We start from the raw sequence: 22,747 nt of genomic DNA on the forward strand, positions 1-22,747 counted from the left end.
CTCTCTCTCTCTCTCTCTCTCTCTCTCTCTCTCTCTCTCTCTCTCTCTCTGTGTGTGTGTGTTGTTCAAGTTTACACAAAATTATTTTTGTTATCTCAAAGGTCAGTTTAGGGCTGGGAGCATAGCTCAGTCGGTAGAGTGCTCGCCTGCTACCCATGAAATATGTGTGAAGTACCTCAATACAATAGAATCACGTGCGTTGGTGTATGCCTGTATAATTCCAGTACTTGGGGACGTAGAAGAGGATGTTGAGAAGTTCATGGTCATTCTCCACTTTGAGGTCAGTTCCAGACCAGCCTGGTTTACAAGAGACCCAGTCTCAAAACTACAATACAGTGTCAGTTTCCCTAAGTAGCTATTCAGCCAGGAGAGAGGACCGATTTGCAGTCACTACTCTTTTAATGCATAATTTCTTTCCCGTTTCAGAGACTGCATTTCACTCTGTAACGCAGGCTAGCCTCGAACTTACAGTTCTGCTTCTGCCTCCCAAATGACGTGTTCTCGTGTTCTAGCATTTTGTAATTGTCCAAAGAGTAATTCTATAAGACACTAGCAGGTGTTTCCTCAGAAGCAGGGTCTGTGATTAAATATGATTGGAAAATTGATCAGAGTTAATATTTCTTGCGGTGTACAATGCTGTGGAAGCTTCGGCCTGCTGGCGAATCTGCTAGAAGAAGAAATAACACATAGCATCTTCTGCATCACTGTGACGCAGTGCTCACGGCGCGTGCGCGTTATCTGATGTCATCATCACCCTGTTTGCTTAATTCTTGAAAACTGCTCCCCAGTCAGCCAGTGGCGGACTGTAACAAACATTGATCATCTCCTGGTGTCTGTGAGTTAGGAGTACAGCTTACCCAGGCCTCCAGCTCAGGGCCTCTCATGGTAAGTGTCAGTTGGAAATTACTCATGCAAAGCCGGACAGAGGAGAGAGTCCCTTCCAAGCTCGTGCCAGCAGTGCTGGGTACTGAGTCAGCTCTGAGTCCTGCGTCTGGTGCCGTAGGGAAATCTAGCAAGTTAATCAAAACGCAGAAAGGAGGTCATGGGAGCCTGGTTCGCTTGCTCAGTCAGAGACTCCGAATCTACTCGGGTCAACTTCAGGGACTGAAACCTTCAAAACCGTGGGTCCAAATAAATCTTTTTCTTTATATATTATCTCGGATATGTGCTACGGTGACAGAAAGCTGATGAGCATAGCCTATGCACTAACTCCAGGCAGACAGTGTCAGGAGCAGGCCAGACAGTAAGAGCCCTGGTGGGAGCCAGTGGAGGACTTGTAGAGGGCTAGCTCCCGTTCCGGTGAGCAGAAGGAAGTGTTGCACTCAGGGAGTGTGTGAGTGGGAAGGAAAAGCTGTTGTGTTTGTCTCGTTTCCTTTTTCTTTTTTGAACAACCACATCTGGATTAAGAGATGAGTTGGCTGGACACCAACCGGTGTATAGAGACTTGCTTCATGGTTGGGATAAACCGGAAGCGTTAGTTAACTGTTTCCCTGAGTGGTTTGGTAGGGGGAGAAATGCAGAGCAGGAGTCCTTCTGCATTCCCGCGGAGGGTGTATTTAGCAGATCATAAACAAGAGGGCAGAGAGATGGCTCAGCTTTTCTGTTTGCAACTCTTGGGGAGTTCAGCTCCCAGCACCCACATGAGGTACGTCTAATTTCAACTCTTCTGGGCTCTGGGCATCCCGTGCTCATATATACATACATACATACATACATACATACATACATACATACATACACACACACACACACACACACACATTCATTTTGTTGTTTTGAGTCTGACTCTCTTTATATAATAACCCTGGATGTCCTGGAACTCACTATGTAGACCAGGCTGGCCTCAAACTCACAGAGATCCGCCTGGCTCAGTTTCCTAAATGCTGGGATTAAAGAGGTATGCCACCGCATCCAGCTCACATATTAATTTTTTTAAGTGTTATTAGATGGCAGAGAGGTGAGTGCATTTGGCACTTTTACAGCTCACACATGCAAATTGCAAAGTGCTTCAGTTAGTGTCTGGAGTGTAATTCCTTCAAAAATATCTTTTTTTTTTTTTTGGTTTTTCGAGACAGAGTTTCTCTGTGTAGCCCTGGCTGTCCTGAAACTCACTCTGTAGACCAGGCTGGCCTCGAACTAAGAAATCTGCCTGCCTCTGCCTCCCAAGTGCTGGGATTAAAGGCGTGCACCACCGTGCCCGGCTCAAAAATATCTTCTAAAGAGGTCGTCTACAGACTACAGGGAAGAACTGCAACACACAAAAATGTGAAAAATTGGAAAGGGAACACAATGCCAGTCAAGTTCATTTCCCCGCATCGGGAGCATAATGTAATGTGAGTACAAGCCAGTGTGTATAATTATATTAAATATGCAAGAAATAATAGGCAAGGAAGTGATGGGATATCTTGAGGGAATCTGTGCACTGAAGCACCATTGAATATATATATTCATATATAATCATATATATACATATATATATATATATACTCATATATATATATGAATGAGAATTCCTGGGGCTGAGGATGTAGTTCAAGTAAACTGCTTGGCCAGCATGCATGAAACCCTGATTTCATCCATAGAACCACCATATAAACTGATAAGCTGGTGCGGTGTCATACACATGTAACTCCAGTTCTGGAGGGCAAGTGGGTCTGGAGTTAAAACCAACACAGTGAATTGGAGACTAGGCTGAGCAATTTAGATACACACACACACACAGAGAGAGAGAGAGAGAGAGAGAGAGACAGACAGACAGACAGACAGACACACAGACACACAGACACACAGAGAGACAGAGAGAAAAAGAGAGACAGAGACAAATAAGGAAAAATGAAACTTGTGCTGGTATTTTAAATGGTTATTATGCTCACTGATTTAAAGCTACATCAAAACAAGAGGTAACTGCACTAACATCTTTTAAATTTCCTTCACTCCTATTTTCCTCCCCCTAAAATTGGTGTTTTTAGAACACCATTTCTGAGGCCCCTCGACAACACATACATCAAAGTTTCTGAAGACAGAGCGCCACGGGCAGGGCGTGCACACCACTGCTTGAACTGAGTGAACTTGAATACTGACTGCGCCAGGAAACTGCTCTGATACTTGGAGCAATGTTTATTAATAAGCACAGCGCCAGTACTTCTCAAAAGATAAACATTTAGCAATGTGTCGTAATTATTCACCTTAGTCATAAAATCATAGCATATAATATCTTAGAACCACAGACTAGTTGCTATAGTCTTAGTCTCTTCTTTATTAGCTATTCAGCCCCTTCCTACATCTTTTGGACTCCAGAGTAGCGGACAGAGTGAGAAGAGACAGGGGGCGGGTGGGGGAGTTGTTACGAACCAATCTGGGATCCTGTGAAATATTAGTGTTTTCCAAAGTGCTGGAGCACTGTAGAATGCTCTGGAGGAGGAAAGTTGCCACCGCCCAACTCAAACCTGACCCTGACAGAGGTCTCCAAGACCATGGAGTGCCGCTCAAGGTTTTTCCAGAAGCCCCAAGGAAAAGACATCTCCAAGAAGGGAAGAGCTTTACCTCCCAGAGAGGCCAAGGGCTCAGCACGTTGGCCGGGCAGCAGTCTCCTCTTGGCACTGTGCAGGAAATAAAGGCAGTTTCCCAGATCACAGCCCAGGGAGGTAGGTGGGGCACCCGCGCCCCATCTCCATAGGGAAGACAACACACGCCGCCACCACGCCCCACAGGTCCGGTGTCCCTCGCTCAGTGCTGCGCTCCAGTGGCCAACCTCGGTCTTTGCTTCAGGAGGCTCATAAAGGTTGTCACCTTCCCTCTGTTTTCTCGAAAGTTCTAGGTGGATTTGTTTTGCTGGTGGCCGGTCCAGGCAGTTGCTGCTGGATCTCGAGGGCCTTCAAGTCGCTGGGCTGGGAAGAGGTGACAAACGCAGAGCTGCTGTCTGCCAAGTTCTGCTTAGCTTTACACAAGCCAGCAAATGTTAAGTCCTGAGATGGGGAAGGTAATGTTCCTTACCCTTTCTCATCTTTAGCAAATCCTCGAAATTTTTGAAGTTTTTTTTTTTTTTTTAAACAGTATTAGTTATACAGGAGTCAGAGAGACACAACATCAACACGATGCTAATTGCTTTGGTCAAAACGCCTGAACAGACTTAACCGTTAAAGCCGCCCTCTTCCCACTTCTTTTGTATTTAACATGGAAAGATTTCACAATACTTAAAGCATGAGAAAGTTAAAAATCCTGTGAATGGTGAGGCTAAACAAGCAAGAATCCAAGGATGAAGTCTGAACGGAGACACAGCGAAGTTAAAGTAGCTCTCACAGTAGGTTTTAGGAGATCATCCGTAACTCAATAAAATACAATGGCTTTGCAACATCTATGTTATAAGAGTGGCTAGGCATGAAGGAAAATTTAAATTGAGGTTCTATCTTACTTTAATCAGAATGGCTATTCCCAGGTCTATAAATGCTGAGAAGCCTATGGAGGAAGGGGAATAACCATCCACTGTTAGTGGGAATATAAATTGGTGCAGCCACTATGGAAATCCATATGGAGGGATCTCCAAAGGCTAAAATTAGAACTATCATATGACCCAGTTGTACCACTTCTGGGCATATACCCAAAGGATTCTACAGTCTGCCACAAGGATTCCTTCTTCTCTACAGACATCAACTAGGAAATGGAATTAGCCTAGACATACATGATGGCAGTTTGTGTCGATGTTAGGAAAAAGAAATCCTGATATTTCCTGGCAAATGGATGGAATTGAAGATTAGGATCCTGAGGTAACCCAGGCCCAGAGCACAAATGACTCTCTCATGCGTGGACCCTAGCTTCACATTTTTAGATTTGTGTGGGTTTTTTGAGGTCAGGAAACAACCATGTAGGGGCTAGGTGGTCTTACGGGGCTGAACACAAAGCAAATGTGATATGGAAGTGTGGGGTTGGGTGGGGAGGCATTGTTAAGAGTATGGTTAAGCAGGAATGAGTGTTGTGGTGTATTGGGGGGGGGGAGTCAAACACAACCAAGAATGTATGAAAAGGCCTTATGCTGTGTAAACTTACTTTAACAGTTTTAAAACAAGTTCCAAAAGGAGTGGACAATGTTCTACCGGAATACAGAGTTTTTACATGAAATTCTCAGTGTCATGTATGGGATGCCTCCCTATGAGTTACTGGTCAGAAAGGACCCAGGGGGACCCCAAATAACTCATTATCGTTCTTAGTTACTCACCACAGCTAAAAGGTAGGGCCCTATTGATGAACACATAGAAAAGTCAGATTGGAATTGACATGGAAATTTCATTCCTGAAGTCCCGTTTTTACAGTGCTAGAGAAAAGTTTGCAGAAGTTTACAGACTTACCCAGTGGTGAGTCCTACGTACTATGATACTACCCCGGCAGGCAAGATGTGCCCACTGGTGCAATAACTGCATGACTGTCACAAGGTCACCGACTGCTTTCAGATCTGAGGCCTGCTCCGAAGCAGGGAATTCATGTATGGTACTATAAACATGGTTGAAAGCCCGACGTCATAGAAGGGGCTTTCTTCTATTACTTTCTAAATATTTATGTTTATGTACATGGACCCTGCTCTTAACCCTGGTCAGAGAAGTTTCAGTGTGTAGCAATCTCATAACCATCAAGTGTTGGAAGTGACTGTCAAGTACTCAACCTAAAGAATCCATTTATATCAACTGCCCCAAGGCTCAGGAACCATCTTGGAAAACGAAGCAGAAAGAATGTAAAAGCCAGAGAAGAGGAGGAATGCTGGGAGATGCTGTTCCCCAGATATGACGTGATCACTGCACTAGGCTCACAGCACTAGGGCGACTTATACAAGATCAAAACAGCCAACACTCTCCCGTGGACGAGGGAGGAGCTAGTGAGACATCACCCCTAGCTGCAGAGCTATTCACAACTAAGGGTTCTTGGCGGAATGGGAGTCATCGTTCTTTAGGGGTGTGGCTATTTGTAGGCTGCCCATGGATGGCTCCATATCTAGACACACATAGGCAGCACTAAGCCAATCCAGTGAATTATAAAACAGGACATGAAGGTGGGAGGGGAAGAATGGAGATCGGGAAGGAAGGAGTTGGGAACTATGATCAAGACACATTGGATACACAAAATTATCAAGAATTTTAAAATATATATATTTAAAAAACAAATAAACAAAAAACCGTTGCTGGTGTAGTTCAGTGATAGTGTTGGCTTTGCACTCGTGAGTCCTGGGTGAGATTTTCACTGACACAAAGAAATGAGGAAAGCCAATCTGTTGAGCTTTGCCAGTGTCCGCTTCGTGCTAAGCATCTTTTGTTAGGCTATGCGCTTCTATTACTCCTTATACTGTCACTGCCAGCTGGTAATTCCTCAGGGGTTACACTGAGAATGAAAGGTGAGCTCAAAAGTACACAGTGGAAAGCTACTGGGAGGAATGTGGATCCAAGTCAAGGGCTGCCTTTAAAGCCATGGACTTTCATTAGACAGTATTTAACACTCAGAAGGTATGGAATGCACAAAATCCTGGTGGTGTAATTTTAAAAGCACGCTCCCTGCTTTGTCCAGGACACAGCCTACGCTCCTGGCTTAGCTCTACTCCGGGAAAAGCCTGATCCTCTTAGCTTTGCTGAGCTCAGTCTCTCTCTTTCTCTCCTCTTCTCTTCTCCCCTTCCCTCCTCTCTGCCTGCCTTTGAAAACACTCAGACAACTTTATTATTTTAGAACTTGTCAGGTAACCCAATTGCTGGACACACAATTTCCTGCCCAAACTTTACCCGCTAGCCTATTTCAGCCATCCACTGATGGTGGAGGCCCAAGATTTTATGTTTGTTTTGTGCCTCCGACTCCTTTTGGTCAAAACTCATTTCTTGAGTCCTTCTTTCTTCTGGGACCCGGAAGTCTCACCTTTACCCTTCACTCAGCAATTGGCTTCAGACTTCTTCATTGACACAATCAAGAACCAATTAGGTAACCGGCACCTCCCCCTATACCATCCTCATATTTATACAGTTTACTTTGGAGACTTGAACCCTTGATCCCAGATTGAGGACTACTAGGTCTTCTAAACAGTCAACAGAGACAATGATTTAAAACAATCACTTTATTAAAAATAGCAAATCTCACAAGTACTTATTAAACATTTGTCACTGGCCATTGGGAAACACACTCGCGTGTGTACTGATTGTCTGACGTAAACGGAAGCTGGACCACCACAGGACACCCGTGCGCCACGACGGCGCTGGGTCAGAGTGGTGGCGGCAAGGACAGATCCTTCAGCCCGACCGAAGGTTTAGCACAATGCATTTCAAGTATAACCCTTAAGGCAACAGAAGCACGCACAGCAGCACACCTCTGTACCCCACTTCCTGATGAGGCCTCCCCGGACAGCGGTGGATTACAGCGAGCACGTGGACGAAAGCGGCGTGTGAACAGGATCACTGCGCGTGCATTCGCATGACTCAGAGTTGGCGGCGGCGGAAGATGATTTTGCTACTGGACTCAGCTGGAAAGGAACGACGGCTGCGTCTCTGCTCGTTCTGCGGGGCAGGCTGCGGACCGCTTTAGCTGCTGGACGCATTGGGGACGTCCTGTGCATCTGCCAAATGCAGTTTCTGTCTGGATTCATCAGTTAAGAAGAATTTCATTTAAAGCAAGTCTTTCTCTTCAATTTCAGGAATTTACACTCAGAAACCAGGAAACCCAAGAAATGGGGTAAGTGATGGAGGGAAGGGCAGAGGGAGGGCGGGAGAGGCTTAAGGGAAAGCTGTGGTTTTACCAGTGTTTGGACAGGAGCCCAGTGTAGAGAGTTATGCTATGTGTATGACTTGAAGCTTAAAAACATTTATTTAGGATGTAGTTATGTAGTGTCCAATTCCAAATCTTCTCGCCTCAGCCTCCAGTGCTGGGGTTATAAGAGTGTAGCATCAGGTCTGTCCAGGTTTATTTTTAATACAGTAAGAACCGTTTCCATGGTGAGGAAGCAGTGGAATGAGAACATTAAAAGACCGGATTACAAGAATCTCTTAAAGATGCTATTTTGCCATGTTTGGCAAAACAATTTTCCAAACCTGAAGTAATTATCACAACTCTATACTCTTTTCTATAATCTTAATCATCCCTTAAGAAAACTGTGAATAAAACAGAATTCCTGCATATGTCCCTGACCTCTTATCTTCCTCTTAGTCCTAAACTGTTCAGCCATTGCCCACCTTTCAAGGTCCAATTCACACAGTTATCTAAATACACTAAGGACCACCTCACATCAGCAAGACAGACAGACAGACAGTTAGAGGCATGGCCATCCAAAGTACTGACCAGTTGGGAGGCTTGAGATTTAACACATGGAAAAACTCACTGGACAGTAAAGTAAGGTAGAAGAAGCTGAAGGGGAGGCCGACCCCATAGGAAACCAGCCATCTCAACTAACCTGGACCCCTGGGAGCTTCCAGACACGGAGTCACCAACCAGGAAGCATACACCAGCTGATGGGAGGCCCCAACACATACACAGCAGAGGACTTCCCCGGGCCCCAGTGAGAGAAGACACACCTAACCCTAGAGAGACTTGAGGCCTGGTGGGGGGGAGCAATCTCTCGGAGGCATCGGGGAGGAGGAATGGGATGAGAAACTGGGAGAGGGGACAACAACTGGATTGTAGATAGATTGTATGATAGATGGATAGACAGAGATGATAGAGAGATGATAGATAGAAAGAAAGAAAGAGAGAAAGAATAGCATGCAGAGTTCATGCTCATGCCCAAGCTCAAAGCAGCAGCACAGGCTAAGCAATGAGTCACAGTATAAAACGTTACAGCAGGATTGACTTGCTGCTATGCTAACTTCTGTATATTCTAACTAGTTTAGAAATTTCCTCATACATGCCATTACACAAAGCAGTTTGTATCACAGAAACCCCTTAAGGATGTTAACAAATGTGTGAAATGTCACGCTATTAACGTGTGTAAAGAAGCACATTTCAAAACTCCTATCTCACACTATGACTGTGTTCAAGGGGAGAGTTTTCCTCTCCTATGAAAGCATGTTGAAGGCAGGATCATTTCATAGGATTCTTATGTATTAGCAATCGTGTTTATAAACATGTTTAAAAAAAAAACAGTTTGAAAAGTTCCCTAAGTCATTGTTTCAGTCTGAAATATCAAAATCAAAATAACCTACCTGTGTCTGATGTCTTCCTTCAAGCTAACTCTACACTGCGTTAGCTTCAGTGTGGGGGCACCACTTCACAGGCTGTGGAAGGACCCCCTTAAAAGTTGGGTTTAACTGGTACCTGAATTCCAATTTTATGTACCTTAAGTAACAATAGTAAGTGTATCTTTGGATCTCGCCAGGTTGTTTCAGCATGGAAGAGTCAAAATAATTCTTGTAGTCTAGTACACGATATGTACCACTTGAAGAGAAACAATTAAGACTGTTCTGAGGAGTAAGAACATAATAAAAGCAAAGAACAAAGCAGACATGGAATTTCAGCACACAAATCCTGGAAAGAGAAAGATCTGGAAACTAAAGGAAAGAGACATACCTCTAGTGAATAAAATAACGTACAGTAGGAATTATTTACCCGGAAAAATAGATTTTGAACTTTATACTGTTGATAGTAGGCAAAGGATACATAGAAGAATTCAATTCTTCTAACTGCAACACAAAGAAACAAATTGAATATTAATTTTTACAAGAGAAATACTAGTGAGTCATTGTAAACCAGGCTTTAAAATAGCTTCACATAGGTTTTAACTGAAAGAGCAAACTATTAAAGAAATTCTCAGCCGGGCCTGGTGGCGCAGGCCTTTAATCCCAGCACTCGGGAGGCAGAGGCAGGTGGATTTCTGAGTTCGAGGCCAGCCTGGTCTATCCAGGACAGCCAGGGCTATACAGAGAAACCCTGTCTCGAAAAACCAAAAAAAAAAAAAAAAAGAAATTCTCAGTTTTCTAAGCTAGGAAATCCTTTTTACAAAACAAGTGTAAAGTCACTGCAGCTCGCCCACAAAGAGATAATAGAAGCAAATGACACAGACTAAGAGCTTTAGAAGTAGTCTTAGAATCATGTATAACGTCGCTAACCTCCATTGTCTGTGTGTGTTGTTTCTTTTTGAAAGAGGCTGGCCTTGAACTCTATGCAGCCCAGGATAGCTCTAATTCATGCCTCTCTTGGTTCAGCCTACAGAGTGCTAGGTGCACAGATATGTGCCTCTATGTTCTTTTAACAGAAATCTGATCCCTATTGTGTGTCGTGTGTGTGTGAAGGCAGCACATGAGGGGACAACTCCTTGTGGAGTTGACTCTTTCCTTCTGCTCTCACATGAGCTATAGGAACTGTATTCATGTCCGAAGTTCACCAGCCTTACCCTGCAAACACTCTTACCTCCTAAGCCATCTTGCTGGACCCATGCCTGGCTTTTAAAGAATAGTTGGATTTTATTTTTAAAACAAAAATGCCATTTCCATGACCATAATCTTTAAAACTTTTATTACAAGTCATTCAATTAGCACTTTAAAGTAGAATTGTTCACCCCTTGTCTTAGTCAATTTGGGCTCTTGTAACAAAATATCATTAAATTATTGGTTTGCAGAAAAAAGAAACTCATTTCTCCCAGTTCTAGATGACTAAGATGCAAAAGGAGCTGGTGTCTGGCTCACAGAACAGCACCCTGTACTGTGTCCTCGCAGAATGGAAACAGAGGGGTGTCTCTTTGGCCTCTTTTCCTAGGACAATAATCCTACTCCTGACCTAATTACCTTCCACAGACCCATCTCCTGTTGCCACCACCCTCAGAGTGAGGACTTGAAAGCGCGAGCTCTAGAAGGATGCAGACATCCAGACCACACTACCTTTAAGTTTAGAAGAAGAAACACAAAGTAAAGAGATGTTCGCTGGGGCTGTAGTTTAGGGGTGGAGTGCTTGTCGAGCATCCATGAGGCCCTTGGCTTAATCTCCAGTACCTCAAAGAAGTTTAAAAAAGAAAGGATGGTAGGTGGGTACAGTAACTAGACTACTCGCTGTTACCAAGTATAACTGATACTAGCCTTGCACTATACCTTCCAGTTTAAAATTTAGTTATTTTCCTGAATGCTCTAAAGGTACACAAATTAAACTTATATTTAAGAAAATTAGAGCATAAAACATGAACTGAATACTTGTGAGACCAAAACATATGGCAGAGATGACACTTAGAAGTACAGGCTTGAAAGGCTGTTCACTTGTTTTTTTGAGAGAGGTCTCATATAGCCCAGGCTGGTCTTGAACTCCTGTTCCTTCTGCATCCACTTCCCAAATGCTGAGATTATAAGAATGCACTGTTAATCTTCTAGGCATCAAGTTTTTAAAGTGTGGGCCGATAGTATATATATGTATGTATGTGTATATATATATATATATACATATATATATGTAAAGACAAAAAGAAAAAGAAAAGTTGTAGAAAGTGAACATGAAGCTAAAATACGCTGGTGTGAGTTTTTTATTCTCCTTTGTTCTATAAAAATGTTCATGTACGCATAAGTTGCTGTGCACCTGCACATAAGGAAGCCAGAGGTCACAGTCGGGTGTCCTCCTTAACTGTTCTCCACCTCATTTCTTTGAGACAGGATCTCTCACCAGACCTGAAGCTCACAATATCAGCAAGAAAGGGCGGCCTGTAATCCTCAGAGATCCCCGTCTCTGCCCCTCTAGTGCTGAGATCATAGGCACTTTACACACAGGTGCTGGGATCTGAACTCAGGCCCTCACACTGGGGTAGCAAGAACTTTACCAACTAAGCCATCTCCCTAGCTCTCTAAAGAAGGTTTTAGATATTTATTTTTATTTTTATGGGTATGTGTGCTTTGCCCAAATGTAAGTATGTGCACATGAGTGCCTGGTGCCCTCAGAGGCCAGAAGAAGGCTTCAGATCCCCGGAACTGAAGTTAGAGAGGGTCGAGGGCCGCCATGTGGGTGCTGGAAACAGAATCTGGGTCTTCTGCAAGAGCTGCAAGTACTTTTAGACGCTGAGTCAGCTTTTCAGCCCCCTAAAAAAGGTTTTAAAGAGGCAAATTGACAAGGTGCTACGGGCTGGGTGGGGCCCTCCATCCCCACCTCAAATACTCTAGCTCCCTGTCATAGGATGTCAGAGTGTTCAGAGCCTTAAACAGAGGCAGTGGAATTAAAATAAGGTCACTGGGCTGGCCCCAATCCACTATGACCACAACCAGCTGGACAGGTGTGCACAGGAGAAAAATTAAATGAGCATTAAGATGACTACCCACAATGAAGACCTTAGGCAACTTTAGTGATCGGCCATTCCAGCTCCCAGAATTGTAGGACATTCCAGGGTTTGCTTTGTGACGGCAGCTCTAGCAGACTGAGAGACACGTGGCAATGTTCTAAACTGCCGTAGAGACCAAACACTGGCCTGCATTTAAAAATAAGTAACCACCCAGGCAGGCAGAGGTCTTCTGACGAGGGGCTTCTATGTACTTAAGATCTGCATCTACATAAGGTCTCTGTATAATACAGGCGCACATGTGAGAGATTCAGAAGCAAATGTTTCCTTTAGAAGTTTGCCAGGATTATGATAATACATGCTCCTATAAATCTAAATTCAAGCATTTTCTTCTGGATTTCTTTAAAGAGGATTAAATGCAATAAAGATGAAATGTGAGGGTACTGCACTAAGTAAGAGACCCTCCCACCCCTACCCTGTGGGCACACCCTGTCCAATGCCATCTGCAGGAAGAGCCCACTGAGTCCCGCTCATCAGGACAGAAAGACACCCAAGCATCGGCTTCTTTAAGGGATGATGACATGGTCTAAAACTAGACAGTGGTGATGGCTGCAAAATCCCTACGAACTGTATAAACAAATCACTGACAGTTAAAATGTGAACTGTGGTGTGTGTATATGTGTGTGTTGCATAAAGATGTTTCCTAAGTAACAGGCAGAGCCCTCCACTCACGTCAGACAGAAGCCTGTCCAGATTTGCGTCACTGGCTGCTTTCCGCTTATCCTCAGGAAGTTCCTCTAACTCCCCGTAGAGCTCCAGATTCAAGCGAGCTAATTTCTCCTGCATTCCCCGGACATGCTCCATCTGTTCTATGGAACATTCATTTCCTGGGGAACATTCCAGAACATTAACAAAGATTAGTGTTAAAGCCTATAACCTCAAGGAACAGCTCTTAAACTCCAGGTGCACAAAAGAAATCCATTTTCTTTGTTTGAAAATTGGCTTATTAATAACTATTTTATGTGTATAATTATAATTCTTTTTTTAAATAATAATACTTTTTTTAAAGATTTACTTATTTATTTATTTTATGTCTGTGAGTACACTGTAGCTGTACAGATGGTTGTGAGCCTTCATGTGGTTGTTGGGAATTGAATTTTTAGGACCTCTGCTTGCTCTGGTCAACCCCACTCACTCTGGCCCAAAGATTTATTATTATACATAAGTACACTGTACTTTCTTCAGACATGCCAGAAGAGGGTATCAGATCTCATTACAGGTGGTTGTGAGCCACCATGTGGTTGCTGGGATTTGAACTCAGGACCTTTGGAAGAGCAGTCACTGCTCTTACCCACTGTGCCATCTCGCCAGCCCATAATTATAATTCTTATTTCCCTTTTGACTTTATTTTTTTGAGACAGGGTAATACAAGCTGGTTCAAACTCAAAATCTTCCAATCTTGGCCTCTTGGCTATTGAGAGCAGATATAATTTTTGGCCAGGAAAACAATGACCAACCTAAAAAATGACTCTGGGCCCTAAAATAAAATTGTGCATAAAATACCATTTTTATTTTTAAAGCAAAATCATTCCACAAGTAGGGAAGATGTATGTTTTCTTCCACTGTCACATTGTATATAGAAGCAATAGCATTATGATTATGTCCATTTTGACAACTGCCCATTGAACTAAGAAAGCCAACATTTTGTAGCACTCTGAATAAAGTGTAGAATTCTCTAAGAATTTCAACCATAAATTATTTTTCTAGTCAATTATAAATTCTTCCTTTAGGAAATATAAATGCAAATATTTATGAAGCATGATGTATTAATTACACAGTGTAGTATTTTCAGTAATATATACAGTAATGCACGGCAACGTCACTGAGGCACAAGTCCCATTATTGCTTGACTTAGGTCCGGTGTGGTGAGATTTTACCTGCTCCGACAACATGTTACATACACATGACACATGACATAGTCTACACCGTCATCTGGTTTAAGTGTAACCTCTGCAGCCTCTTGGCACTCCAATGAAAACAAAACTAACTTTTTTTTCTAAATGTATCGCAAGACTATACTGTAATACAGCTGAAGCTGAAACACAGCCAGGTGTGGTGTTATAAGTGTGTCCTGTCCATCAGCATCTGGAATCCCCAAGAGGTATGCTCGTGGGGAGAGAGGGAAGGTGGGGGGAGGGAAGTAGGGAAGGAGAGGAAAGAGAGGGAGAGAGCATGAATGAGAATGTGGATGGATGGATGGATGGATGGATGGACGGATGGATGGACGGATACAGAGATGTAGACCTGACAAAGGAAAATTGAGAGGAAGACACACCTAGGTGACCAGCCATGAGAAAACAGAAGCTTCATAAGACAAAAAGAACATGTTGTGTAGGTTGAAAGATGAGTTAGCAGCTAGGAAAGGCTTTGGGATTCCCTGCTGGGATCCCTGAGAAAAGTCCTAACACATGGGGATAAATGCCCACACCTGATAGGTGAGGTGTCAGTGTGGACTCATAGGCATTAAGATGGGGAAAAAATAATGACCTAGTAAGAAAGAAACTGCCTAGCAATAGGATTTTCATGCATCACTTATTAGCCAGGGCTTAGTGACAGCACAGACAGGGGAGGAAGGACTTCAAACAAACCACCTGACCTTAAGGGAAGGGAACTGCCACTAGAAAGAGTGAGCAGGGAAAGAGTGGGGGACAGAGGAGGCCCCAAGGCCTGACATTACTACTGAGGCTATGGAGTGCTCACAAAAAGGGACCTATCATGACTGCCCTCCGAAAGACCCAACAAGCAGCTGAGTCTGATGCAGATATTTATACCCAATCAATGGACAGAAACTGGTGGCCCCTGTGGTTGAATTAGGAGAAAGCTAAAAGAAGCTGAGGAGGAGGGCAACCCTGTAGGAGGACCAGCAGTCTCAATTAACCTGGACCCCAGAGGTCTCTCAAACACTGGACCACCAACCAGGCAGCATACACGAGCTGATATGAGGCCACCAACACACAGCAGAGGACTGCCGGGTCTGGATTCAGTCAGAGAAGATGCACCTAACCCTCAAGAGACTGGAGGTCCCAGGGAATGGAGAGGTCTGGTGGGGTGGGGGTGAGGGGATGGGTGGTGGGGAGGTGGGGACATCCTCGTGGAGATGGGGTGGGGGTGGGGAGGGAGGTATGGGATTTGGAACAGTCAGAATGTGGATGGAGAGAAGGATAAAATCTGGAGTGTAAAAAAAAGATTGAGCCGGGCGTGGTGGCACACGCCTTTAATCCCAGCACTCGGGAGGCAGAGGCGGGCGGATTTCTTAGTTCGAGGCCAGCCTGGTCTATAGAGTGAGTTCCAGGACAGCCAGGGGTATACAAAGAAACCCTGTCTCGAAAAACAAAACAAAAAAACAAAACAAAACAAAACAAAAAGATTGAATAAAAAATTTTTTAAAAAGGGGGTGAGCAGGGAAGAGTGGAAGAAGTGAAGCATTCTGGGATACCACGTTATTGGGGTTGGGTGGAGCATGGGGGTGGCATTTTCTGTGAAGAAAATAATATACCTTTTTACGAGTTGGGAGTGCCTATATAATCCAACCTGGTCTTGAACTCTTGATTCTCCTGCTTTAGCCTCCCCGTTACTGGGATTACAGGCCTGAGTCTGGCTTCCTTGTCAAATATAAGTAGTACTAAGGACTAAAGACTCAGAAACCACGAAAGAGAGATAGGTGTGCACAAAACCCATAGTTCCACAGGATTAAATGTACTATCACAAAATCGACAGACATAAATGTATCTGGAAAATTAAGCGTCAAAAGAAATGTGTTGTCACCATCCAAAAAAATGCAAAGGGCTCTTGACAGTGACAAAGTGAGAAATTACCAAACGAAAAACTATGTAAAGACCCCGAAGGAGCAACCCAAATACTTAGCAAGTAGACATGGGAAATTTAAGTTTGACAGCCATTTTAAAATTTTCACTTGACTGGCAAACACTGGAAGGTGATGTCCCCTGCTGATGGGAACCCAAAGGAAAGGTTCTTTCATAACCTCCCAATAAAAGAAGGAAGGGTAGTTTCTGGAACGCATCCTAGACACTTCTATCACAACAAAGTGAGAGAGGGGTGTGGCGACCCACTCCTCTAGCTCAGCTCACAGAAGGTGGAGCCAGGACATCAGGACTCCAGAAGCGGCCTCTGCTACGGAATGAGCTGGAGGCCTGCCTACAACACACGAGGCCATACAAAGCATGGAACTCAGTTGTCAGAACGCTTATCTAGCCATGACAAAGACCAGAGTTCAATCCCCAGCCCTGTATAAACAGGGTGTCAGGGCATGTGCCTGTAATCCTAGCAGCTGGAGTTCAGTTCATTCAAAAGACAAAAGCAAATTGAACAAATTAAGTCTAAATTCATTTAAATGATAAAGACGTCCCTTATTATTTGAGATAGATAAGTTATATGGTATGGTTTGGTTTTTGAGAAGTGGATTGGCTGCCTTCTGAAGAACGAAGGGGCGTAAACAACCATACATAGGGGCATAGAATCTAATTCAAATAAGTGTTTCAGTCTAGTTATTCCATAATGGCAATCCTACCTTAACATTCCAGCTACCCTTCCCTTGTGAATGTGTGTGCACATGCGTATGATGTCATGTAGGATACAGGGACGTACTTGTGCACGCTGGCATGCAGGAGCCAGAGGATAATGTCAGGTTTCCTGTCCAATCACTTTCTGCCTCATTCCTTTAAGGTGGGGTCTTTCAGAGAACCTGGACCAAAGCTGACAGCCAACAAGCCCCAGAAATATGCTTCCCGTATTTCTGGGCTTACAGATGGGTCCATGCCCATGCCCATGCCCATGCCCATCTTTTTACACAGCTGCTGGAATACTCAGATTCTCATGGCTGTGAAGCAAACTGTCTTATGCACTAAGCCATGTCTCTAGCCCTAAAAGCTCACACCCCCCCCCCCCCCCAAAAAAAAAAAAAAAAAAAAACTCACAGGGCAGTGGTAGCACTGGCCTTTAATCCCAGCACTTGGGAGACAGAGGCAGGCAGGCGGATCTCTGAGTTTGAGGCCAGCCTGGTCTACAGAGTGAGTTCCAGGACAGCCAGAGATACACAGAGAAACCCTGCCTCGAAAAACCAAAAACAAACAAACACAACAACAACAAACAAACCTCTCCCATTAATTATATTCCATCACGGTAAAGTCTAAAATTCTTACATTTTGTGTTTATTCGCCGTCTGTCCCCCTCCCACTTTGCCTAGCACTGAGTGTGTGCTTTTATTGCTTTTGTTGTTGGTGGTGCTGTTTTTGAGGCAGGTTTCATGTAGCCCAGGTTGCCTCCAAAGTCATTATGTAGCAGAAGATGTCTTTGAACTTCCTGGACCTCCCAAGTGGTCCGATTAAGGTGCACACTCCCTTGCCTGGCTTTTATGCAGTGCTGGGTGTTAAACAGTGCTGGGTGTTAAACAAAGGATTTGGTAAGCTCTAGGCAGTCCACCAACTACGAGCAAAGGAGCAGAGACACACGCACACCCAGCCCTCCCTGCTCTACTTGTTCTTCGAAGTCTAGTGCAGACCAGAATGGCCTCAATCTCACTTTGTAGTTAAACTCCTCATCCTTCCATTCCGCCTCTACTTTCCAGCCACTCGGATCCCAGGCATGGGTCAGCACATCCAGCTCCCCTGTCCTTCTGACTAAAGAACATGATACTTGGAGAGAGAGTCCCTTCCTCACCCAAGGGTGTCCCTTGGCTTTCACGTGCACACACAGAACACAGCCAACTAAAGGAAGGGTAAGGCATGCAGAAGAGTAAGGCAGAAGGCAGCAGCAGAGCAGTGAGAAGCAGGCGGGGGTCTTACCAAAGGCCTGCAGCTTTCCAGAGTGGAAATCGTTCAGCAGGCTGAGGAGCCCGCGCTCCATCTCCTGGACATCCGAGACGTCGGTGAGGAAGGAGTGCTGGATGGGTGTGGACTGAGCACCCTTCCCTTCTCCTCCGGGAGGTTTATTCTTTTCTTTCATCACCCTGCAGAGGTGATGCAATTAACCTTGGTTAGATTAGCTCTGGGTTAGACTCCTGTTTAACTGCTCAGATAAATAAATGAACTTTTTTTTTAAATAAAAAATCAGAGGAAGTCAATATTAAATAAAACTTAAAACGTCAAGCCAGCAACACATAAAAACAGGTGGTGAAAAAACAACCTCACCTGTATAAAGTGTAGCCACTGGGAAACATAAAGATGTTAATACGTTTGAGCAAATGACGATTTGTTAGAATGAAAAGATATTGAGAAGAAAATTGGTAAATCTTTCTGGTATCCTAATTTGAATTTTTCACTTCATAGTAAAATGCAGCAAGTACTCTCCTTTCTAAATGTCGTTTATAGTCTATAAACTGTTTATAGTTGGGTGAGATGTTTTGGGGTTCCTGTTCTGAAGACGGCACGCCAGGAATGCTTAGTCTTAGGCTAAAGACATTTAAAATCCGTAACCAAGAACTTATCACCCTGAATTCTGACCCGGTCCCCTGGCCCCCTTATGCAGTTTTCGAAGTCGAGCTGACTGATACAATCTAACTTCTCTACTGTTCTCCTTAGCCACTGCCATCATCATGTCTCTTAACCTAACAACTCCCCACCCCTTCCAGGTTGTCCACCTGGTCCTGGGTATGGTCCCTGGTCCCCTTTTCCTCTCCACGAGGCAGACAAGTCCATCCCTAAATAATGCCAGGTCACATCATTTACGCCTTCAAAAGCTAAGGCCGGCCTAAATCCAATACCCTTAAGAAACCCTAATTTCCCTGCGTGTGATTGTTCGAACCTTTAATCTTGATACAGAGGAGGCACAGACAGGTGGATGAACAGCTTGATCTACATAATATGTCCAAGGACAGTGAGGGCTACAAAGTTTCAAATAAAACAAAAAACTAACCCCTAATCTCATTAGTCGCCTACAAGCATACTCTGTCTTCTCATCTGGGCCTGCGCCTACATCCAGAGCCTGCGCCACCAGGCCCGGCCCTGATTAATTCTTATAACGTACATTCACATGCCAGGCTCTTAAACACTAGAGAGATGATGCCATGCAAACTCACATTATCTTATAAAACAGAGAGAGAGAGAAGTTCATACAGCACGGAGTCAGCTGGACTTCTGAAGGTGCTATCCAAGGAAGAGTTTAAAAAGCAAAAGGGAATGTGTTATCTTTAACTAGTACTATAGATTCTGGATTCAGTAGTCTACATACTTAGCAGCAGTACTCAATTCTCATACACCAATGAATGAAGACCTCATCCTTACAACTATACTCACAAGGATGAAATAAATAGGGCATATGTGTCTGTATGTGCACCTCTGTGTGAGGGTCTGGGAGTGTAAGCCTGTGGCTGGGTTCAGGTAAAGAAACTAACAACTCTTAAACTGAGAATTCAGGCTGGAGAGCAGGTTCAGTGGTTAAGAGCACTGGTTGCTCTTCCAGTGGACCCAGGTTCAGTTTGCAGCATACAAATGGCAGCTCACAACTGTCTAATTCCAGTTCCAAGGGATTCAATACCCTCTTCTGATCTCCACAGACATGAGGCATGCACAGATACGAGAACAAATGCTCATACAAATAAAATTTTTAAAAAACTGGAACTTGGGGAGGTGGTGCACATCTTTAATCTAAGCACTCTGGGGGGAGAAGAAGGGAGATTCCTATGTGTTCAAGGTCAGGGCTAGCCTAATCTACACAGTGAGTCCCAGGCAACCAATGACACAGAGGGAGATACTGCCTCAAACTAAACAAAACGAGCAAAAAACAAATAAAAGCAATGTAGAACTCACAGTCAGTAACAGTTCTTCAGAAGAAAAGGCCTGCATAGCATGTGTGTGTGTGTGTGTGTGTGTGTGTGTGAGAGAGAGAGAGAGATATGCTGCATGCATGTACATGGTTGTACGTATACGTGTGTGTGTGTGCAGGCCAGAAGTTAATGTCAGGTAACTTTCTTTGTTGCTCTCTACCTTATTTTTGAGATAGCCTCTCTCATCAAACCCAGAGCTTGCCATATTGGTTAGACTGCCAGAGCCACAAGCCCTTTGAGTCCCTCTCTCCATATCGTTGGCGCTGGAGTTCCAGTTGTGCACTGCCACAGCTAGATTTTTACACGGGTGCTGGGGATCCAAACTCAGGTCCTCACACCTGTCTAGCAAGCACTGTCATCTACAGTCGCCCCAGTCCCAAGGCCTGTATTTTCCTTAAAGGTATTTGATATGGAATTAAATCATTTTAGTCAGTATCTCAGTTTGCTTCCTCTTACTGTGATAATAGAGAGCAAGACCCTAAGCAACCTTTTGAGGAAAGGGTTTAATTGACTTACAGTTTAGAGTCCATCATGAAGGAAGCCAGGGTAGAAAATTCAAGGCAGAAATCTGGAGGCAAGATCTGAAGCAAGTCCATGGAGGGACTCTGTTCCCTGACTTGCTCAACCTGCTTTCTTATACAACCCAGAACTACCTTCTTCTCATGGGTGGTACTGTCTGCAGTGGGCTGAGCCCGCCCACATCAATCACTAATCAAGAAAACGCCCCACAACTTTGCCTACAAGCTAATCTGATGAAGGCATTTTTCCATTTGAAGATCTGGCTTCCCAGGTGGCCCTGGCCTTCACTGAGGTGGCCAGAAATACCACAAGGGTAGTCCATTTACCTCACCTGTGGACTTATTACAAATGGTCACGTGAAGACCCATTCCTGCAGACTCAGAATGTCCATCTTAAAAAGATCTTCATGCTATCCACACGCTAAAGTAGAAAGAATCCGTTATGGTTTTTAAAGTGTTGGTATAGCAAATATATTTTTCTTCTTTCAAATTGGGACGTTTTTATCTACCAGATAACTTCACCAATTAACACCTCTCCCCCAAAAGAAAATGGACATGAATGATAAAACTCTATTTACTAAAATTTGTTTCCTTTATGCACAGGTGTATCTGTGCATGAGGATGTGCATGGCCATGTGTACATGCCTGAGTGTGTGCACACATGTGGAGGTCAGAGGACGTTCTGCGATCTCATCCCAGGAGCACCTTTTCAAGATAGGGAGTCTCACTGGCTTGGCTCTCGCCAGTTAACTAGCCCGTCGGGCCAGCAAGCCCCAGGAATCCTCTTGTCTCCCCAGGGCTGGGGTTACAGGAATGATCTACCTCCCAGGAATTTTTATATGGGTCCTAGGGATAAAACCCAAGCCTTCGGGTATGTGAGACCAGAGTTTTACCAACTGAGCTATCTTCCCAGGCTTGAAAACTCCTTTCTGAATATTTTTTTATTTGGGGACCCAGGTTCAATCCGAAGCACTGGGAAAAAAAAGTCAAATCACAAGAAGGAAAAAAGGTTGAGCAAAGAAGATGACAGCACTTTACTATGACAATGTCAAAGCAAAGAGCTCACCTTTTTAACTTTGGCCTCTGAGACGCTGACTGCGATGTGGGATTTGAAAACCCGGTGCTTTTACTTGCTGGGATGGCATTCTTTTTGGCATTAACAACCTGAGTCGAGTGGGCACTGAAAGACTTGGGGCTCTTCCTCTTGGCTTTCCGCTCTTCCATTGTCTTAAAGTCTTGGTTGCATCAACACCAGCTTCATAAGACCTAAATATGAAAATATGGTGAGTACAGCTATACGCTATAAGGATATAAAGTGACAGTCAAAGGCACATTCCACAGATCAAACAAGCAGGGATTTAAGTCATTATGCTGAATCTAGTTTGCTAATACACATAAACAACTGTCTAATAAGTTTTTTTTGGTTTTTTTTGTTTGTTTGTTTTTTCGAGACAGGGTTTCTCTGTATAGCCCTGGCTGTTCTGGAACTCACTTTGTAGACCAGGCTGGCCTGGAACTCAGAAATCCGCCCGCCTCTGCCTCCCGAGTGCTGGGATTAAAGGCGCGTGCCACCACGCCCGGCATCTAATAAGTTTTTTAAAAAGATTTATTTATTTACTTCATGTATGTGAGTATAGTGTTACTCTCTTCAGACACACCAGAAGAGGGCATCAGATCTCATTACAGATGGTTGTGAGCCACCATGTTGTTGCTGGGAATTGAACTCAGGACCTCTGGAAGAGCAGCCAGTGCTCTTAACCGCTAAGCCATCTCTCCAGCCCTGTCTAATATATTTTTTTTTAAAGCATTTTCTCCATTCACACATCTTCTAAGTATCCACTACCTCTCTTCAACAAGCCAGGCACTGTCGTCAGTCCTGGAAAGGCAGCAGGGAATTAGCCAAAGCCCTTAACCTCAAGAAGCCACCAATAGGTAAGTGGCCAGTATAAGCAAATCACCCATGAAACACCTCAGTCTCACTGGGGCTTTAGCTGGCCTTTAGGTCTCCCTTCTAAACCAGACTCAAATACATGTATACCAGGGCACCAGTGGACTAAGCTGCACCTTGAAGGCTTATATAATATACATTTTATTTGTATGCTATGTACCTCGATCTCTCTCTCTCTCTCTCTCTCTCTCTCTCTCTCTCTCTCTCTCTCTCCTTCCCTCCCTTTCCAAGAGAGAGCTTTGGCT

The 22,747-nt window shown here is 44.1% G+C and overlaps 1 protein-coding gene across 2 annotated transcripts in view; it reads right to left on the reverse strand.

The window, feature by feature from the left end:
- Positions 1–7,085: 7,085 nt before the first annotated feature.
- Positions 7,086–22,747, reverse strand: part of Ccdc28a (coiled-coil domain containing 28A) — a 17,337-nt gene continuing 1,675 nt past the window's right edge. The window contains exons 2-6 of one of the 2 annotated variants that reach the window (XM_029532775.1): positions 21,621–21,820; positions 18,058–18,221; positions 12,929–13,083; positions 9,610–9,632; positions 7,086–7,596 (exon numbers count right to left, since the gene is read on the reverse strand). In XM_029532775.1, coding sequence (XP_029388635.1) covers positions 7,542–7,596; positions 9,610–9,632; positions 12,929–13,083; positions 18,058–18,221; positions 21,621–21,778 — 555 coding nt within the window. In that variant the 5' untranslated portion in view covers positions 21,779–21,820 and the 3' untranslated portion in view covers positions 7,086–7,541. Of the gene's footprint in view, positions 7,597–9,609; positions 9,633–11,784; positions 12,003–12,928; positions 13,084–18,057; positions 18,222–21,620; positions 21,821–22,747 lie in introns of those variants that run through there. The other variant, XM_021221615.2, reaches the window with a different exon arrangement.

The sequence above is a fragment of the Mus pahari genome, chromosome 21 (genome assembly GCF_900095145.1).
Source record: "Mus pahari chromosome 21, PAHARI_EIJ_v1.1, whole genome shotgun sequence".
NCBI lineage: Eukaryota > Metazoa > Chordata > Mammalia > Rodentia > Muridae > Mus > Mus pahari.